Genomic DNA, 20,790 nt, shown 5'->3' with positions numbered 1-20,790 from the left:
CTGTCACTTTTGGTGGGTAAACTCCTTTGTATGCGACAGCCTCACTTGTTTCTTAATTTCAACATACCATGATTTGGGGGGGGAGGGGTCTCATTTAAGTGAAGTTTTCTGATTCTGAAAGTATGGTTTTAACTGGACTTCACAAAATAAACAAGCTGGCTTCAAAAGCTTCCTACAGAGAAACCCCAGAACTGAAGACAGTTCATCAATAATAAGAAAATGACAGGGCAAACACTTGCTAGTACAAGCTCTTCATCAGCCATGGAAGGAGGTAAGAACAAGGGCAATTGGATCAGATCTGCCAAGAATTTGACCTCCATAAATAGAATGTATTGAGATGATGATTTGAAATGTGCATTTAAATTCACTATTGTTGATAAGCCTCAACCTAACTACACGGTATTGAGCGGTGAGATAGCAGGCCAGTGGGAAGCCAAAGCCATCACAATTAGCAAGACGTTAAAAAGTATTATTGATTTCATTATAATTCATATTTTTGTGTATGTTTTAAGATGTGCATGTTAGTTCTGTTAGAGATTTATGTAATGTACATGTTTTAGAAAACAAACATTAAGAAGCATGCCCCAAACTTTTTACTGGTAAGGGTGTATGATAAAACATTTTGAAGACCAAATGTCCTTTGAGTAGAGGCTCCTCTGGGCTAGACTGAGATTACATAACTGAAGGTGAAGTTCACATGCTTAGTCAAATTCATTATGTTTTAGACAGTTTACATAAATATTGACAGATTTCTGGAAATTATTAAAGCAAAAGAGAACAAAGTCTAATGGCATTCTCGGATCTGAGTTTTAGACTCTGAGCCTATGACTAACCAGCGTCCCTTTCACATATTTCAAAATTAAGATTCCTAAACAGAAAGATAGTCTATGATGCAACGGAACTCTCAAACTGAGATTCTGAACTAGTAGAACTAAAATTAAAATTGCTTTACTTTGATGTTAGATTAAATATTATAAATACAAATTCTGAGCATACAGGAAATTCCAAATCAATGCCAGGAGGTTTCTGGCACCTCATCTGTTGCAATGCATATTGGAGGTTTATATCAAGAATAGTCAACAGGAATTTTCCACCGCCCCTGGGTTGAGAACAAGAGGCAATCACTAATGTGGAATGAAAACGCTCACTTGCTTTATGGGGGCAAGACATGATTGCAAGAGGGTCTTTACCTAACAATTGCAATCAGTGTAACCTGGCTTATTGTACCCTCAATGAATCCCCAACAATAAAAAAAAAAAAAAAAAAAAGAAAACGCTCACTTGCAATCATGCAGGCAGTCACTATCTCCAAGGATGCCAAATGCTTTTAAATATAAGTCATCTTAGCTGGCAGATAGAAAACTAGCAGATAGTCTCTCTCCTGGACCAAACGCAGGTGCTGTGCTTATAATGGTCACCCTCCTGAAACTATCTTTCCTAGTAGTGACTCAGTGTTTTAAACTCTAGGCAATATATAGATTTGGCTTCTTTCATAAAATGTCAAACACTTGGGTAGAAGGAAATAGATAACCGTTACTTTGGAGGGGGTATATTATGTCCCAGACCCAGCTATTCACTTATCACCAGCTGAAACTTTTCAGATGCTCTCTGAACACATTAGTGGACTTGTCTACAGTGCTCTCACACTGAAATCCACAATGGAGTTCTCACCTTCTGCTTCAACCCCTGCTTTTGCTCCTGTATTTCCAGCTTCTAGTTTTTGGCACCATTATACACATTTTTGATAAGGCCAAAAACCCAAGGTACAGGTAAGATTTCTTCTCCCTCACTTCTTGTATCTGATGTGAATAACGGAAGTGATTCTCTTTCCAAACCATCCCTTGCACACGGTATCTTCCCTCTACATTTCCAGAAACATGACCTTAGTCTTGACCTTCGACATTTATCATCTGTGCGACTGTGAGCCCTTTCTCACAGATATATCCACTCAGTCCTATTTAATTCAACAGGAACCCGATGGTCATCACCTGTGCGCCAGACATACGTACAGGTGCTGGGGACACAACCGGGAGCAATCTCCCTCTCACAGCTTCTACTTTGGTGGTAGAAGTAAATGAAAACTAAGTAGACAAACAAGTAAAAGACTAGGTGCTGTGAATGAAATAAGGGAATTGCCTTAGGGTGACATGTTAGGGAGGGTCACTATGAGGTAACAGATAAGCTAAAATCATAGAGAAAAGAAAAGGATCTAGTTACACAGAGAATGGGGTGGAAGAGCATGTCAAACGGAGGTAAGGGGCTATGCTATTCCTTCAAAACTTGCTATGTATGGGCAGCGCCTGTGGCTCAAAGGAGTAGGGTACCAGCTCCATATGCTGGAGGTGGTAGGTTCAAACCCAGCTCCAGCCAGAAACTGCAAAGAAAAAAAAAAAAAAACTTGCTATGCATGCAAAGACACCAAAAGGAGAAAAACTTTGGCCTTAAGGAATCAAAGAAGACCACTGTGGCTGGCGGGAGAACAGTAGGAAGAGACGGGAGCAGAGCAGGGTGAAGGCGGAGAGCTGTCCTTTAGCCAAAGCACACACAGCCTTAGAGGTCAGTCTCCCACATGACAGAGAAGGCTGCCATGCAAATCAGACCACAGCACTCCTCTTCAATGTCTTCCTCCCATTTGTGATGCAATAACATACCAATTTCTTGTGCTAATATTCAGGGACCTTCCTGGTCCAGATGCTGCTTGTGTTTCTAGCCTTGTGTCCTGAAACAACTCACATCCACATGCAGTGTCTATGTTCGGGGTGTGCCTCCCTTTCACGGGATTTGTTTCATGCTTTCTCCTTCAGTGGAAAAAAAGCTCCTCCTCTGTGTGATGACCACTTTTCCATCCTCTCAACTCAACTAAGTTTTAAAGGAAGAGTTAAGCTATTGTTTTCTGTTGTTTAGCAGCCAGCTCCACTGAAATCTTGAGATGCTATACGTCTCCCCCTGCCCTCCCTCCTGGGAGCTTTTGAAGATGTTAGAGTCTGGTCTTCTGCGTGCTGTCATTGTGGTGCCTGACACAGAGCTGGCACTCGATGCATGTCAAAGGCAGGAAGGCGGTTAGTTTTGTGTAAATGGACTGGAACAGGACACGTAACATTCTTCTGATTTGATTTAGTTTAACTATTTAATCTGTATCTTTAAAAATAAAATTAAATTCCACAAGGTGACAAAGCTGAAATCTTAGCAAGATTGAAATGTCACTGTCATTTAGAAAACCACAATGCCTGATGGTCTCTAAACTGCTTATAGGTACTTTTAGCCCCACCAAAGGAATAGTCTACTTTCGAATAATCGGGTACTTCATTTTGTTTTCAAACCTGTCCTATTTCTTTGTATATCTCATTTATTCCTTTGCTCATTGATCCAAAAAATATTTATTGTGTGTTTATGATGCATGTGCTGACCCAGAGTGATGGAAACAGCATTTTAGCAAAGAAAATGGCAGCAGTAGATACATAATGTGAAGAAGAGACAAATGATTTGGAGAAAATGATAAACAGATGAGAATTTATTTTTTAGCCATGAGAAAGGAATATTTTCTTCTCTAAGTGAATACACCATCTTTCTGGTTTCTACTTCAGCTTCTTGTGAGTTTGTGCATTGACAAGGATGAATATATGACCAAAAAGCTGAAGAACAGCCTCTGCACTGTGGTCATTTCACCAGAGCTGATCTGCTGCGAGACCTTGCCTGGCTGCCAGCTGGTCTCCCCCAATCACATTTCACTGTAGCCCTCCCCCCCCCACACACACACACATTAAAATAAACCTTTTAGGACAACATCAGCACAGGGAGTCCTTTCAGCCGGGATGACAACACAAGGCCAAGTGCATTCCATTCACTGCCAGACAAGGATTCAGAGTGAAATATAACTGACACGGCCTAAGCTCCTCATGACCTTCAGACGCCAGTGTCAGTCAATGATTCTAAAGGAAAACGGAGCTCCACTTAGAGTGCCATGTTCATCTGGAATGCATTACTACGTCGACAAATGGAAGGGACTCGATTATTTTAGCATTTAGAAACCAACTCCGGTAGATCACAGAGGTGCCTGAGGAAGGAAAAAGAACTGAAATAGCTCCCACGAGGCCTGGAAGTCTGTGACAGTATAAGCAGCATTCAGAGTGCTGAAATGCAAGTTCACTTCTGCATCTTGGAAGCATGTTCTTGACTAGACTAGAATATTGGAGAAAGTTTCAGGGAACTAATCTCTTACTCAACTCATAATGAGCATTCAGTTTCATAAGGCGAGAACACCAGCAGAAGAAAGTTTATGGTCCTGAGCTGGCAACTGGACTACCATGTGGCTAGAACGACTTAGCCACATGGCAACATAACATGTTTCAAGAAGGACACACTTAACCAGAACAGAGTCTGAGATGGCGAGGACTCTGAAACAGGACACACTTAACCAGAACAGAGTCTGAGATGGCGAGGACTCTGAAACAGGACAGACTTAACCAGAACAGAGTCTGAGATGCTGAGGACTCTGAAACAGGACACACTTAACCAGAACAGAGTCTGAGATGGTGAGGACTCTGATACAGGACACACTTAACCAGAACAGAGTCTGAGATGGCGAGGACTCTGAAACAGGACAGACTTAACCAGAACAGAGTCTGAGATGGCGAGGACTCTGATACAGGACAGACTTAACCAGAACAGAGTCTGAGGTGGCGAGGACTCTGATACAGGACAGACTTAACCAGAACAGAGTCTGAGATGGTGAGGACTCTGAAACAGGACACACTTAACCAGAACAGAGTCTGAGATGGTGAGGACTCTGAAACAGGACACACTTAACCAGAACAGAGCCTGAGATGGTGAGGACTCTGAAACAGGACACACTTAACCAGAACAGAGTCTGAGATGGTGAGGACTCTGAAACAGGACACACTTAACCAGAACAGAGTCTGAGATGGTGAGGACTCTGAAACAGGACACACTTAACCAGAACAGAGTCTGAGATGGTGAGGACTCTGATAGAGGACAGACTTAACCAGAACAGAGTCTGAGATGGTGAGGACTCTGATAGAGGACAGACTTAACCAGAACAGAGTCTGAGATGGTGAGGACTCTGATAGAGGACAGACTTAACCAGAACAGAGTCTGAGATGGTGAGGACTCTGATAGAGGACAGACTTAACCAGAACAGAGTCTGAGATGGTGAGGACTCTGATACAGGACAGACTTAACCAGAACAGAGTCTGAGATGGTGAGGACTCTGATACAGGACAGACTTAACCAGAACAGAGTCTGAGATGGTGAGGACTCTGATACAGGACAGACTTAACCAGAACAGAGTCTGAGATGGTGAGGACTCTGAAACAGGAAAGACTTAACCAGAACAGAGTCTGAGATGGTGAGGACTCTGAAACAGGACAGACTTAACCAGAACAGAGTCTGAGATGGTGAGGACTCTGAAACAGGACAGACTTAACCAGAACAGAGCCTGAGATGGTGTGGACACCGAAACGGGACACGCTCAACCAGAACAGAGCCTGAGGCGGTGTGGACACCGAAACGGGACACGCTCAACCAGAACAGAGCCTGAGACGGTGTGGACACTGAAAACTCACACCCAGGTTGGGATGTATTGTGGTGATGAAACCACAAAGACAGGGATCTAATTTCAGTGACTAAAAGGTTAGTCCCTTACCAAAAGATCACAAACTCTTTTGCACAGATTTGTTTTGCTTTTCCATTTTTTTTTTTGTTTGCCTTAGCATCACTACCTTCTGATCTGACTTTATCAGAAACTCAGTTTTTCCAGAAGATATATCTAATGTTAGATTCTTCTAAAGTTACTGAAGAATCCCATTCTAATTTTGGTGACAGGCCTTTTTACACATTCTCCACTCCAACCTCAAATCAATTATGGCAACACTGTCTGAGGTTTAATATTCACACTATGTTTTCAGTTCTGCCATTTAACTTAAATATTAAAAATAGCTTACTTAACTTCTCTGTCATTCAACTTAGGATATTTTTAGTTTTTGTATGTAATTTTAAATTTTGTAATACATAAAATTTTAATCCCCTACCAAAGTTCCTTTTAAAGGAAAAGTAGTATGTGAAAGCATCTGAAGTGCCTTGTAGGTCAGAACTTAAGGGAGTCATCACCAAGCAGCAGAGGGAAATAACTCTGAGCAACATGAACTGAGACACAGAGAAAAGTGCAACTTTAGAGCATTTTTACTCGTAAACCCAGGCTAAAATCTACTGAAACCATCTAAGAGATTGTATTACTGCTCAGCAAATATTGTAAGTGACATGTCAAAATACAGATTTACATTTGATTGACTTCTGAGAAAGGAGAGCATTTTTTTCATGCAAGACACGGATTTCAGAAAGCTATGCTAGCTTTTGGTCCACTTTCTCAACCCTCAGAAAAGTATATACACAAAATTTCTTCTCTATACATGCCTTTTATTTAAAACTGAGCCAAAGATAACCAAGCAGGAATAATGTCATTTGAAAAAGAAAAGGCTGAGCAACTATGACATAACCAAATGGTTGAAGGAAAGTGTTTCTCCACAGACATAGTCCAGATAAAACAAAAAAGAAATGATCTAATTAGATTATTTTTCAAGCTACTAATGAAATAATGAATCTAGGCAATGATCATTAGTGCCCACTACCATCATAGATATCCGGATATGATCTCCTTCTTTATGGAATATACAATGGCATTTACGAGGCATTCTAGCCCCACTCAGAGTATGTCTCTAGATGAAACTATCAATTTATAGGAAACAGGGGACAGAGGAACACGATAAATAAAAGCATGGCTGTGCAAACAGCAAAATTTATTAATAAAATGTGGGAAACTCCATAGGACAAGGGATCCGACTTCTTCAAAAAATAAATTACAAAGAGGGAAAAAAGGAGGAAAGAAATCTCTAGATTAAAAGAAACTTGAGTACAAAGAATGCATGGAATTTTTGGGGGTCCTAATTCAAACTAATTATAAATGAATGAATAAATTATTGAGTGTACAGATAATCATGGAAATCAGAACTACATATGTGATGATATTAAGAAATTGTTAACGTTTTAAAAGGCATGTTAGTGGCACTGGAGTGTTATTGAAAAAATATTCTTACTTTAGCAATTAGGAATAATGCTTTTTAACAAATGATTTATAAAATGTCTAAGATTTGTTTCATAATGATCTAGTTAGTAGGAAGAGGGTGCTTTAGATGAAATAAGACTGAGTGAACGGTTATGTAGCTGGGTACTGGGTACATGGATCTCATCACATTCTAATTTTATATATGTTTGAAATTTTTCACAGTAAAATGTTTTAAAAAATTAAAAACTAAAAAAAAAAAAAAAAAACGATAGAAAGAACTTACCCTGTTGGATATCCTTCATATCTAAATGTAAACTAGATATCAAGATTCCCACAGTTTGAGATCGTTTTCCATCCAATAACTTGATGATCTGGAATTGAAAAATAAATAATAAATAAATCTAAGCTCAAACACGCAATCTTTCAGAAAGCAAACCAAAAGTATTAAGATTTTTTAGATACACTGATGAACTAAACTGATGCTACATGTACTCTAAATGATACTTAATAAAAAGTTACTTATCAGGCAGTGCTTGTAGCTCAGTGGGTAGGGCGCTGGCCATATACACAAGGCTGGCAGGTTCGAACCCACCCCGGGCAGCTAAAACAATGACAGCTGCAACAAAAGAAATAGCCAGGCATTGTGGTGGGTGCCTGTAGTCCCAGCTACTTGGGAGACTGAGGCAAGAAAATTGCTTAAGCCCAGGAGTTGCTGTAAGCTGTGACGCCATAGCAGTCTATAGAGGGCAACATAGTGAGACTCTGTCTCCAAAAAAAAAAAAAAAAAAAAGTTACTTATTGTAGACATTTTACAAAATTAATACCACACAAAATTCCATCAGCCTAATATGAACACTAAAATCTTAATAATATTTTACTTTTTATTCAAATACATGTTAACAAGGTTGTAATGACAACATGATGTGCAATAACATATCCAACTTTTTCATTTAGCTTTGAAACAGTTTCATGTGGCTACTGATGAAGTCACTTCACAGTCTCCAATCTTTTCAGTAATGTCATCTGCTGGGGTGATTTAGGGGAAAAATACTGTCTAATCTTGGTAAACCATTTACGAGTGATATGGCATTGGAAAACCAACAACCTAAACGAACTGGACTTCATGAGGACCTCTTTATCATGCAGTAGAGCTGACTGTATTTAGTTTATGCATTTATTTTAGAAATTAAATGATAATATATGCAAAGCACCCAATACAGTTCTTGATCTATATTTATCATTTAAATAAAATTCCCCTGTTTCGGAGGTTGTTTCTTGTTTGTCTTGTTATTATCAATAACATAATGCTTGGTACACAAAGCCTTAAGTCATTTAAAGTCTTTTTATAATGTGTACACACATACAGCCTTTTTAGAAACTTCGTATACTTCACTGTCTACATAGTTTTGTGTATCTCTGAGTAAGCTAAATCAGCTCCCTATAACATATCACACAGGGGCCACTAAGGGCCACTGCAGCAGGGTGACAAAATTTAATAAGACATAAACACAAAACATCACTAACTCTTATAAATATTTTTAATGGACTTTTCTGGGTAAAATATGAACTAAGCTAAACAGCAATACTTCCTTTCCCAACTAGGCACTTAAAGACTGTCAAAATATAATGACGGCAAGACTTCACAGTAACTAACATCTACATTTACCTTTGTACTACACTAGCTGGTTGAATAATAAGAGATAACAAAAGCTTGTTCCAATTAAAACTAATAGTCTATGTTGTCTAACTACCTATTTATTGATTGATTCTGAGTCAATTATTGCCAGCCCCTTTTTCCTTTCCCTGTTCAAAGTGGCCACTTTCATATAATACTTCACATATAGTAAATATTAAGCTTTAACCAAGGTATAAGGAAGTCCTGATTTTGCAGTGTTTAAATCATTTCAATATTTGCTTTAGAGAAAGATTCTTGGGGGATACAGGATATCTGGAGTTTTATAGACAAAAACAGAAGGTACCTGGTGTCACATATTTTTTATATGATAGTAAAAGCAAAAGAGATGAAACACAATCAAATATCTTCTTTAAAAATTATTTCTGGCTTTTTTTAAGATACAGAACCCAAATTTAAAGTCAAATGATTTTTTTTTTTTTTTTTGAGACACAGTCTTAACCCTGGATAGAGTGCCATGGCATCGTAGCTCAGAACAACCTCCAGCTCAGGCTCAAGCAATTCTCTTGCCTCAGTTTTTCTATTTTTAGTAGAGACGGAGTCTTGCGTTTTGCTTAGGCTGGTCTTGAACTCGTAAGCTCAAGCAAGCCACCCTCCTCGGCCTCCCAGAGTGCTAGGATTATAGGCGTGAGCCACTGTGCCTGGCCTAAAGTCAAATGCTTTTTAAACATTTCCAATAAAAAATTAAGAAAGTCCAAATTAGTTCTATGCAAATATTCAGTCATATAGTCATTCATTAAAAAAAACTGATGTGCATTGATCTGGACTCTGGGGATGCAGAGATGACTGTGACAAATCAAGTCCTAAGAAGTTTGTAGCTCACTGATTTAAAAAAAAAAAGAAAAAAATCTCTATGGTAAAAATGTTGCAAAGAGGCAAAATCATCACCTAAACTGGACAGAAAATGCAAAAGAAGAAAGGCTTTGGGAATTGGCCAGATTTATTCTTAGGTGTCCAGGATAGTAGTGACTGACACAGTCATGGCCATGGCAATGTCAACGTCAGGTAGACAAGCACAGGTATCAAATGAATGACCAGATCACAACTGGGTTGCACGCATGTCTTCAATGAACATGTTGAAGACTACCTGTAACATATTCTGCCTCTTAGAAGGACAATGTTCAAATGCAATTTTTTTCTGTTAGCAAACAAAAGGAAGTGAGGAAGAGACCACAAAATAGTAAAAGAGTGACAGATTCTGATTCTATCTGTCCCTGGGTAAAATCAAGCAAATCCATCCCCATTTCATTATTCCACCAGATCAAACTGTAAACCATTCTTGGAATTTTGTACACTGACTTGGTGGCAGGTGTTTGGTGAGTGTTACCTTATTTGGAGTAATGCCTTAAGAGTTTTTTTCCTGAAATGTGGTGCTACCTTCTAAAAGGAAGTAGGCAGAGGTGAAGTTAAAGCATTTGTATTCTTTTCTCCATCTGTACCAAATTCTCTAAGTAGACTGTCAAAAATATCCTTCTAAATTTCCCTGTGCCACCCTTTAATTATGGAGTGATACGGAGTTCTCAGAAGCAACTAAATGGAATTAAATGGTATAAACACAATGGACACCAAATTACTTATCCCAAATCCTTTTAGTTTCTCCTCTTTTCTTTCTCCCACAGATTCAAAGGCTTAAAACTAAGTTTTCATTATTATTGTGAAAAGTACATAATATGAAATGAACCCTATTAACAAATTTTTAAATGTACTGTTGTTAACCATAAACACAATGTTATATAGCAGATTTCTAGAACTTCTTGTCTTTCATCACTGAAACTTTATACCTATGGCTTCCCCTTCTCCTAGCCCCTGGAAACCACCATTCTATTTTTTGTTCCTTTGAGTTTGACTCCTGTGGACACCATATATAGATGAAGTCATGCAGTATTTGTTCTTCTGTGAATGGACTATTTTCATTTAGCACAATGATCTCAAGGTCAGTGAAAAGGACACTTTCCTTTTTATGTTGAATGGTATTCCACTATATGTACAGACCATATTTTCTTTATCCACTTTTCCATCAGTGGACATTTGGGTTGTCTCTTGGCTACTGTGAATAATGCTGCAATGAACACGGAAGTGCAGACATTGCTTCCAGATCCTAATTTCAATTCTTTTACCTATATACCCAGAAGAGGAATTGATGGATGGTATGGTTTCTCCATTTTTAACCTTCTAAGGAACTTCTAGATGGCGACACTATTTTACATTTCCAATGGTGTATAAAGGTCCCTATTTCTCTAGATCCTCACCCAAACTTGATATTTCCTATTTTTTTGATAATGGTCTTCCTAATAATAGGTATGAGGGGATTTCTCCTTGTACTTTTGACCTGCGTTTCCATGATGACTAGTCATGCTGAGGATCTTTTCTTATACCTCAGTGCTTTTTAGCTTTTTTTTTTTTTTTTTAATCTCAGCACACTTAAAACTATAGAAATTACTGTGGCACACTTAAATTATGTTGATCAAAAAAACTGAGTGAAAAAAAGAACATACTTACTGGGTTTTGAACTTCTGGCAAAAATAATTTAATTAATGATCTTTAAAATTTTTCATGGCACACCAGAGTGTTGGCACACTGGTTGAAAGTCACTGCTATACCTGTTGGCCATTTGTGTGTCTTCTTTGGGATATCTTTTTCTTTAGTTTGTTTTTGATTTTTTAAAACAAATCTATCTGTAAAATTTCTTATATATTTTGGATATTAACCCCTTATCTGATACATGGTTTGCAAATATGTACTATTTCCTCATATTCTATAGTTTGGTTTTTCATTCTATTGATTGTTTCCTTTGCTTAGCAGAAGCTTTTTGGTTTTATGTAGTCCCACTTGTTTATTTTTGCTTTTGTTGTCTGTGCTTTTCATGTCATATCCAGGAAATAAATGCTGAAACCAATTTTAAGAAGCTGTTCTCCTGTTCTCTTCTAGCAGTTTTACAGTTTCAGGTCTTACATTTAAGTCTTTAATCTATTTTGAGCTCATTTTTGTGTATAGTATAAGATAAGGGTTCTATTTCTTTCATGTGAATATCCAGTTTTCCCAACACATTTGTTGAAAAGACCCTCCTTTCCCCATTATGTAGTATTGGCACCCCTTGTCACAGATCATTGATTGAAATTCTTATGTTGAACCATCCTTGAACCCCATGTATAAATCCCTCTTAATCATGGTGTGTATGTCCCTTTTAATGTATTGATATTATATTAGTATTAGTAGTATAATATTACTAGTATTTTATTGAGAATTTTTACATTTATTTTCATCAAGAATATTGGTCTGCCATTTTCTTGTACTGTCTTTGGCTTTGGTATCAATAATGCTAGTCTCACAGAATGAATTTGGAAGTGTTCACTCTTCTTCACTTTCTAGAAGAGTTTGAGAAGCATTTCTGTTAACTGTCCTTGAAATGTTTGGTAGAATTCTGCATTTAAGCCATCTAGTCCTGGTCTTCTCCCTATTGGGAAGTTTTTAATAATTAATTTAATCTCCTTACTAGTTATAGGTATATTCAGATTTTGAATTGTTTCCTGATTCAGTCTTGGTAGGTTGTACATTTCCAGGAATTGATTCATTTCTTCTGGGCTATCCAATTTTGGGCACATAATTGTTCAGAGTAGATGCTTACATATTTCCTATTTCTGTGGGATCATCTTTTATTTCTGATTTTTATTTTTCTCTCTTTTTCTTAATTTAGCTAAAGATTTATCAATTTTGTTGATCTTCTCAAAAACCAACTCAGTCTTATTAATTTTTCCTGTTTTCTATTTTGTTTATTTTTGACCTACTCTGCATTATTTCATTCCTTCTGCTTTTTTTCTAGTTCCATGAGGTATAGATTAGGCTGAGACCTTTTTTTTAATATAGGTGTTCACTGCTATAAACTTACTCTTAGTACTGCTTTGATAAGTTGTATGTTTTTGTCTCAAGATGTTTTCCAATTTTCTTTTTGGTTTCTTCTTTGACCCATTGGTTGTTTAAAAGTATGTTGTTTAATTTCCAAATATTTGTAAAGTTTTCAGTTTGCCTTTTGCTATTATTTCTAGTTTCATTCCATTGTGGTCAGAAAAGATATTTGGTATAATAGCAATCTTTCTTAATTTGTAAAGAAAGATTTGTTTTGTGATCCAACCTGTGATCTTTCCTAGAGAATGTTCCATGTGCACTTGAGAAAAATGTATAATCTATTCTTGTTAGGTGGAATGTTCTAAATATGTCTATTATGTCCATTTGATCCATATGTTGGTCAAGTTCTCTGTGTCTTCTTTGTTCTTTTGTCTTACTATATCAATTGTTGAAAGTAGAGCATTGAAATCTCCCATCACTCTTGCTGGTCTCTTTCTTTCTTCACTTCTGCCACGCTCCGCTTCATATATTTGGTTTGGATGTTGTATGCATACGTATATACTTATAATTGCTATATCTCCCTGGTGAAGTGAACCTTTCATCATTATATAATGTCCTTCCTTGTCTTTTGTTATTATTTTTGAACTAAGGTCTAATTTGTTTGATAGAATTTTGGCCACTTTCGCTCTCTCTCTCTCTTTTTCCCCTTAGTTTAGCTAAGGTTTTGTTAATTTTTTTGATCTTTAAAAAAAAAAAAAAAAAAAGAACTTTTAGAATATCCTTTTTCACTTTCAGCCTATGTGTGTCCTTAAATCCTATTTTTCAAGCCATTCGGCCACTCTGTGTGTTTTGATTAAGTTTCGTCCATTTAAATTTAAAGTAATTATCAATAAGGAAGGACTTTCCTTTTCCCTGGGGAGAGGCCAGGAATTGGGAGTTTGCTCTTACTCGCTCTGCACTGAGCCAGAGTGATGGGAAATGGCAAATAAGTACATGTTAACTCAAACCATCACCTTTGTTCACAATGGCCCCCAACCTGTTATAGTTTCTAGTTGGTGATTAGATTTAGACACTATAAAAACCAGTCCATGAAACTGGACCTACACTTTTCACCATTAACTAAGATAGACTCTAACTGAATTAAAGATTTAAACTTAAGACATAAAACTATAAAAATACTAGAAGAAAGTGCAGGGAAAACTCTTGAAGAAATCGGCCTGCATGAATATTTTATGAGAAGGACCCCCCAGGCAAATGAAGCAACACCAAAAATACATTACTGGGACCTGATCAAAATAAAAAGCTTCTGCACAGCCAAGAACACAGTATGTAAAGCAAGAAGACAGTCCTAAGAATGGGAAAAGATATTTGCAGGTTATGTCTCCAATAAAAATTTAATAACCAGAATCCACAGAGAACTCAAACATACTAGCAAGAAAAGAACAACTGATCCCATTTCAGGCTGCGTCAGGGACTTGAAGAGAAACTTCTCTAAAGAAGACAGGCGCATGGCCTACAGATATATAAAAAATTCTAATTATTCTGGGCAGTGTCTGTGGCTCAACGAAGTAGGGTGCTGGCCCCATATGCCGGAGGTGGCGGGTTCAAACCCAGCCCCAACCAAAAACTGCAAACGAAAAAAACAAAACTCATTATTCTTTTTTTTTTTTTTCCTCTTTTTTTTTTTTTTATTGTTGGGGATTCATTGAGGGTACAATAAGCCAGTTACACTGATTGCAATTGTTAGGTAAAGTCCCTCTTGCAATCATGTCTTGCCCCCATAAACTGTGACACACACTAAGGCCCCACCCTCCTCCCTCCATCCCTCTTTCTGCTTCCCCCCCCATAACCTTAATTGTCATTAATTGTCCTCATATCAAGATTGAGTACATAGGATTCATGCTTCTCCATTCTTGTGATGCTTTACTAAGAATAATGTCTTCCACGTCCATCCAGGTTAATACGAAGGATGTAAAGTCTCCATTTTTTTTAATAGCTGAATAGTATTCCATGGTATACATATACCACAGCTTGTTAATCCATTCCTGGGTTGGTGGGCATTTAGGCTGTTTCCACATTTTGGCAACGGTAAATTGAGCTGTAATAAACAGTCTAGTACAAGTGTCCTTATGATAAAAGGATTTTTTTCCTTCTGGGTAGATGCCCAGTAATGGGATTGCAGGATCAAATGGGAGGTCTAGGTTGAGTGCTTTGAGGTTTCTCCATACTTCCTTCCAGAAAGGTTGTACTAGTTTGCAGTCGCACCAGCAGTGCAAAAGTGTTCCCTTCTCTCCACATCCACGCCAGCATCTGCAGTTTTGAGATTTTGTGATGTGGGCCATTCTCACTGGGGTTAGATGACATCTCAGGGTTGTTTTGATTTGCATTTCTCTAATATATAGAGATGATGAACATTTTTTCATGTGTTTGTTAGCCATTCGTCTGTCATCTTTAGAGAAGGTTCTATTCATGTCTCTTGCCCATTGATATAAGGGATTGTTGGCTTTTTTCATGTGGATTAATTTGAGTTCTCTATAGATCCTGGTTATCAAACTTTTGTCTGATTGAAAATATGCAAATATCCTTTCCCATTGTGTAGGTTGTCTCTTTGCTTTGGTTATTGTGTCCTTAGCTATACAGAAGCTTTTCAGTTTAATGAAGTCCCATTTGTTTATTTTTGTTGTTATTGCAATTGCCATGGCAGTCTTCTTCATGAAGTCTTCCCCCAGGCCAATATCTTCCAGTGTTTTTCCTATGCTTTCTTGGAGGATTTTTATTGTTTCATGCCTTAAGTTTAAGTCCTTTATCCATCTTGAATCAATTTTTGTGAGTGGGGAAAGGTGTGGGTCCAGTTTCAGTCTTTTACATGTAGACATCCAGTTCTCCCAACACCATTTATTGAATAGGGAGTCTTTCCCCCAAGGTAAGTTCTTGTTTGGTTTATCAAAGATTAGGTGGTTGTAAGATGTTAGTTTCATTTCTTGGTGTTCAATTTGATTCCAAGTGTCTATGTCTCTGTTTTTGTGCCAGTACCATGCTGTCTTGACCACTATGGATTTGTAGTACAGACTAAAATCTGGTATGCTGATGCCCGCAGCTTTATTTTTGTTACTAAGAACTGCCTTAGTTATACGGGGTTTTTTCCGGTTCCATACAAAACGCAGAATCATTTTTTCCAAATCTTGAAAGTACGATGTAGGTACTTTGATAGGAATGGCATTGAATAGGTAGATAGCTTTGGGAAGTATAGACATTTTAACAATGTTGATTCTTCCCATCCATGAGCATGGTATGTTCTTCCATTTGTTAATATCCTCTGCTATTTCCTTTCTGAGGATTTCATAGTTTTCTTTATAGAGGTCCTTCACCTCCTTCGTTAGGTATATTCCTAGGTATTTCATTTTCTTTGAGACTATGGTGAAGGGAGTTGTGTCCTTAATTAGCTTCTCATCTTGACTGTTATTGGTGTATACAAAGGCTACTGACTTGTGGACATTGATTTTATATCCTGAAACATTACTGTATTTTTTGATGACTTCTAGGAGTCTTGTGGTTGAGTCTTTGGGGTTCTCTAAGTATAAGATCATGTCATCAGCAAAGAGGGAGAGTTTGACCTCCTCTGCTCCCATTTGGATTCCCTTTATTTCCTTGTCTTGCCTAATTGTATTGGCGAGAACTTCCAGCACTATGTTGAATGGTAAAGGTGACAGAGGACAACCTTGTCTGGTTCCAGTTCTAAGAGGAAAAGCTTTCAGTTTTACTCCATTCAGTAAAATATTGGCTGTGGGTTTGTCATAGATAGCTTCAATCAGTTTTAGAAATGTGCCACCTATGCCTATACTCTTCAGTGTTCTAATTAGAAAAGGATGCTGGATTTTATCAAATGCTTTTTCTGCATCTATTGAGAGGATCATGTGATCTTTATTTTTGCCTCTGTTAATATGGTGGATAATGTTTATGGACTTGCATATGTTAAACCAGCCTTGCATCCCTGGGATGAAGCCTACTTGATCATGATGAATGACTTTTTTGATGATAAGCTGTAATCTATTGGCTAGGATTTTGTTGAGAATTTTTGCGTCTATGTTCATGAGTGAGATTGGTCTGAAATTCTCCTTTTTGTTTGGGTCTTTTCCTGGTTTTGGTATCAGGGTGATGTTTGCTTCATAGAATGTGTTGGGGAAGATTCCTTCTTCCTCAGTTTTTTGGAATAGTTTCTGCAGTACAGGAATAAGCTCTTCCTTGAAGGTTTGATAGAATTCTGGAGTGAAGCCATCTGGACCAGGGCATTTTTTAGTTGGAAGCTTTTTTATTGTTTCTTTGATCTCAGTGCTTGAAATTGGTCTGTTCAGGAGGTCTATTTCTTCCTGGCTAAGTCTAGGGAGAGAGTGTGATTCCAAATATTGATCCATTTCCTTCACATTGTCAAATTTCTGGGCATAGAGTTTCTGGTAGTATTCAGAGATGATCTCTTGTATCTCTGTGGGATCAGTTGTTATTTCCCCTTTATCGTTTCTGATTGAGGGTATTAGAGATTTTACTCTTCTATTCCTTGTTAGTCTGGCCAATGGTTTATCTATTTTATTTATTTTTTCAAAAAACCAACTCCTTGTTTCATTAATTTTCTGAATGATTCTTTTGTTTTCAATTTCATTGATCTCTGATTTGATTTTGGATATTTCTTTTCTTCTACTGGGTTTAGGCTTAGATTGTTCTTCTTTTTCCAATTCCATAAGATCTCTTGTGAGATTGTTGATGTGCTCTCTTTCTGTTTTTCGAATGTAGGCATCTAAAGCGATGAATTTTCCTCTCAAAACTGCTTTTGCAGTATCCCACAGGTTTTGGTAGCTTGTGTCTTCATTGTTGTTATGCTCAAGGAAGTTAATGATTTCCTGTTTTATTTCTTCCTTCACCCATCTGTTATTCAACAGAAGATTGTTTAATTTCCATGCCTTTGGGTGGGGTTGAGCATTTTTGTTAGAGTTGAGTTCCACCTTTAGTGCCTTATGGTCTGAAAAGATACAAGGTAAAATTTCAATTCTTTTGATTCTGTTGATATTTGTTTTGTGTCCCAGGATATGATCAATTTTGGAGAATGTTCCATGGGGTGATGAGAAGAATGTATATTCTTTATCTTTGGGGTGGAGTGTTCTATATGCGTCTATCAAGCTTAGCTGTTCTAGGGTCTCATTTAAATCTCTTACATCTTTGTTTAATTTCTGTTTAGAGGATCTGTCCAGCTCTGTAAGAGGTGTGTTAAAGTCCCCCGGTATGATGGTATTATCAGATATCATATTGCTCAGACTGAGTAAGGTGTGCTTCAAGAATCTGGGAGCATTTAAATTGGGTGCATAAATATTTAGAATTGAAATGTCTTCCTGTTGTAGTTTTCCCTTGACCAATATAAAGTGACCATCTTTGTGTTTTTTTACTTTAGTTGCTTTAAATCCACATTTATCAGAAAATAAGATTGCAACTCCTCTTTTCTTCTGAATTCCATTTGCCTGAAAAATTGTCTTCCAACCCTTGACTCGGAGCTTTCATTTGTCTTTTGAAGCCAGGTGTGTTTCTTGCAGACAGCAAATGGATGGCTTGTGTTTTTTAATCCAGTCAGCCAATCTATGTCTCTTCAGTGGGGAATTCAAGCCATTAACATTTATTTGGATAATTGATAAGTGTGGTAGTATTCTATTCATCTTATTTGGTGAGAGTCCATTGCTTAGTTTTATCTTTTGCATCAGTGTGGAGGTTAGGTTCTGTCCTTTGATTTCTGAGTTCTTACTTTGCTGCTGATCCATTGTGGTGGTCAGTGTGCAGAACAGGTTGAAGTATTTCCTGTAGAGCTGGTCTTGTTGTGGCGAATTTCCTCAATGTTTGTATATCCGTAAATGATTTGATTTCTCCGTCAATTTTGAAGCTTAGCTTAGCAGGGTACAGAATTCTGGGCTGGAAATTGTTCTGTTTAAGTAGATTAAAGGTAGATGACCCTTGTCTTCTTGCTTGGAAAGTTTCATTAGAGAAGTCTGCGGTAACTCTGATGGATTTGCCCCTGTAGGTCAACTGGCGCTTACTCCTGGCAGCTTGCAGAATCTTTTCTTTGGTCTTGACTTTGGACAGGTTCATCACAATGTGTCTTGGAGAAGCTCGGTTAGAGTTGAGGCGACCCGGGGTCCGATATCCCTCTGAAAGCAGTGTGTCAGAATCTTTGGTGATGTTTGGGAATTTTTCTTTTATAATATTCTCTAGTATGGCATCCATTCCTCTGGGGCATTCTTCTTCCCCTTCTGAAATTCCTATAACTCGTATGTTGGAACGCTTCATAAAGTCCCATAATTCTGACAGTGAACGTTCTGCTTTCTCTCTCTTCTTTTCTGCCTCTTTTACTGTCTGAGTGATCTCAAGAACTTTGTCTTCTACCTCTGAAATTCTTTCTTCTGCATGGTCTAACCTGTTGCTGATACTTTCCATTGCATCTTTAAGTTCCCTAATTGACTGTTTCAGTTCCTTCAGCTCTGCTATATCCTTTTTATATTCTTCATATCGTTCATCTCTTATTTGATTCTGTTTTTGGATTTCCTTTTGGTTATTTTCCACTTTATTAGCAATTTCCTTCATTGTTTCCATCATTTCTTTCATTGTTTTCAACATGTGTATTCTAAATTCCCTTTCTGTCATTCCTAACATTTCTATACTGGTGGAATCATCTGCAGTAGCTACCTCATGGTCCCTTGGTGGGGTTGTTCTAGACTGGTTCTTCATGTTGCCTGGAGTTTTCTGCTGATTCTTCCTCATGAGTGATTTCTTTTATCTGTTTCCTTGCCCTAATTTTCCTTTCACTTCCTCTTGCTCTTTAAGTTCTTGTGCCTGTGGACTAAGGGTTACAGGACCAGAAAGGTGAGAAGGTTGAAGAGCAAAAAAAAAGGGGATGAAAGAAAGGAGGACCGAGTGATAAGAAAAAAAGAAAGATAGAGAAAAGAGAGGAGGTGGGTATAAGGAATATTGACAAAAAGAAGAGAGGCACAGAAAGAGGGAGACAGGGCAATATAGGTGTACAGTAGGGTACTTTGACACAACCTTAAAAAACCCCACCTTCTGGGGGTGCCCAGTTGCGTGGTTCCCTTGAGGTCAGCAGCTCTTTGCTAACCTGATCAGACACAGTACCCCACCTCCACCAAGTAGAGAGGAAAGACAAAAATGCTATAGATCAAACCAAAAGAAGCAAACAGAAAACTTTACAGGGATAAAATTGGGTGAAAAACCAAATTATATCAGTAGAAACACTAGCAAAAATGAAGTTGAAGTTATTAAAAAAGGCAGCAATGGGAAATTATAATTAAACTAGGAAAATTGAGAAAGAAAAAGGGATCTGTGTGGAAAAGATTGAAATTAAAAAAACAAAAGAACATCAGCAACGTCAAAATAAACAAACAAAAAAAACAACCAAACCAAAAAAAAAAAAAAGAAAAAAATACACAACCAAAAACAAAGCAGTTTGTATATGTTATTGAATATTGTCTGGGCAACACGTGGTACTCTGGGGTATGAGATGTTAGTCACAGTTCTGATACGACTGGAGGCTGCTGATTTCTCAAACCCCAGCAGGTAAACACCCTAAATCTCTCTTCAGCCTACTTAAAAGGCACTTTGAACTTGTAAACTTGCTGAGCAGAAGCTTTCCCAGCTTTCTCGCTGGAATCGCTGCTGAAGTGGTTATCCACTTACCCAGTGTGCCAAAACCAGTCTCACTCTGCCCCTGAGGGTTAGGGCTGCAAGGCGGCTCAGACCCCACCCTTAGGCTACTTGGTTGCTGAGTTACCAGCTCCCACCCGTTTCTACCTCTGCGACCCTGAGGGCGGAGCTTGCCGGGGCAGATCACTGACAATGGATCCGTGTGACCCTCCGCCAAACACTATTAGCTCCCTGTGGCTCAGCGGCTCAGACTGGGGCCCTAGACAACGGCCAAAGTTCTCCGCACTCCCGCTCAGGCCTTCCCCAAGGCAGTTCAACTCAGTGCCAAGTCCAAGGACATCAAAACAATTCACAGGTAAGGCCTTTCTGGTTTGCAGTCTCGCTGCTACTGAACTTACAGTTGTGGGCGGGTTTAGACAGATTGAACACACGCGACCACTTGCCGGTTTTCCACGGTTTTAGTCCTCCTCTTGGGGTCCAGAAGTCTC

The 20,790-nt window shown here is 38.1% G+C and overlaps 1 protein-coding gene across 2 annotated transcripts in view; it reads right to left on the bottom strand.

The window, feature by feature from the left end:
• Positions 1 to 20,790, bottom strand: part of FMN1 (formin 1) — a 417,492-nt gene that overhangs the window by 179,347 nt on the left and 217,355 nt on the right. For both annotated transcript variants that reach the window (XM_053594041.1, XM_053594043.1), the window contains one exon: positions 7,361 to 7,448. In XM_053594041.1, coding sequence (XP_053450016.1) covers positions 7,361 to 7,448 — 88 coding nt within the window. The remainder of the gene's footprint in view (positions 1 to 7,360; positions 7,449 to 20,790) is intronic.

The sequence above is a fragment of the Nycticebus coucang genome, chromosome 6 (genome assembly GCF_027406575.1).
Source record: "Nycticebus coucang isolate mNycCou1 chromosome 6, mNycCou1.pri, whole genome shotgun sequence".
NCBI classification, from domain to species: domain Eukaryota; kingdom Metazoa; phylum Chordata; class Mammalia; order Primates; family Lorisidae; genus Nycticebus; species Nycticebus coucang.
This window is presented reverse-complemented; position numbering and strand designations above follow the sequence as displayed.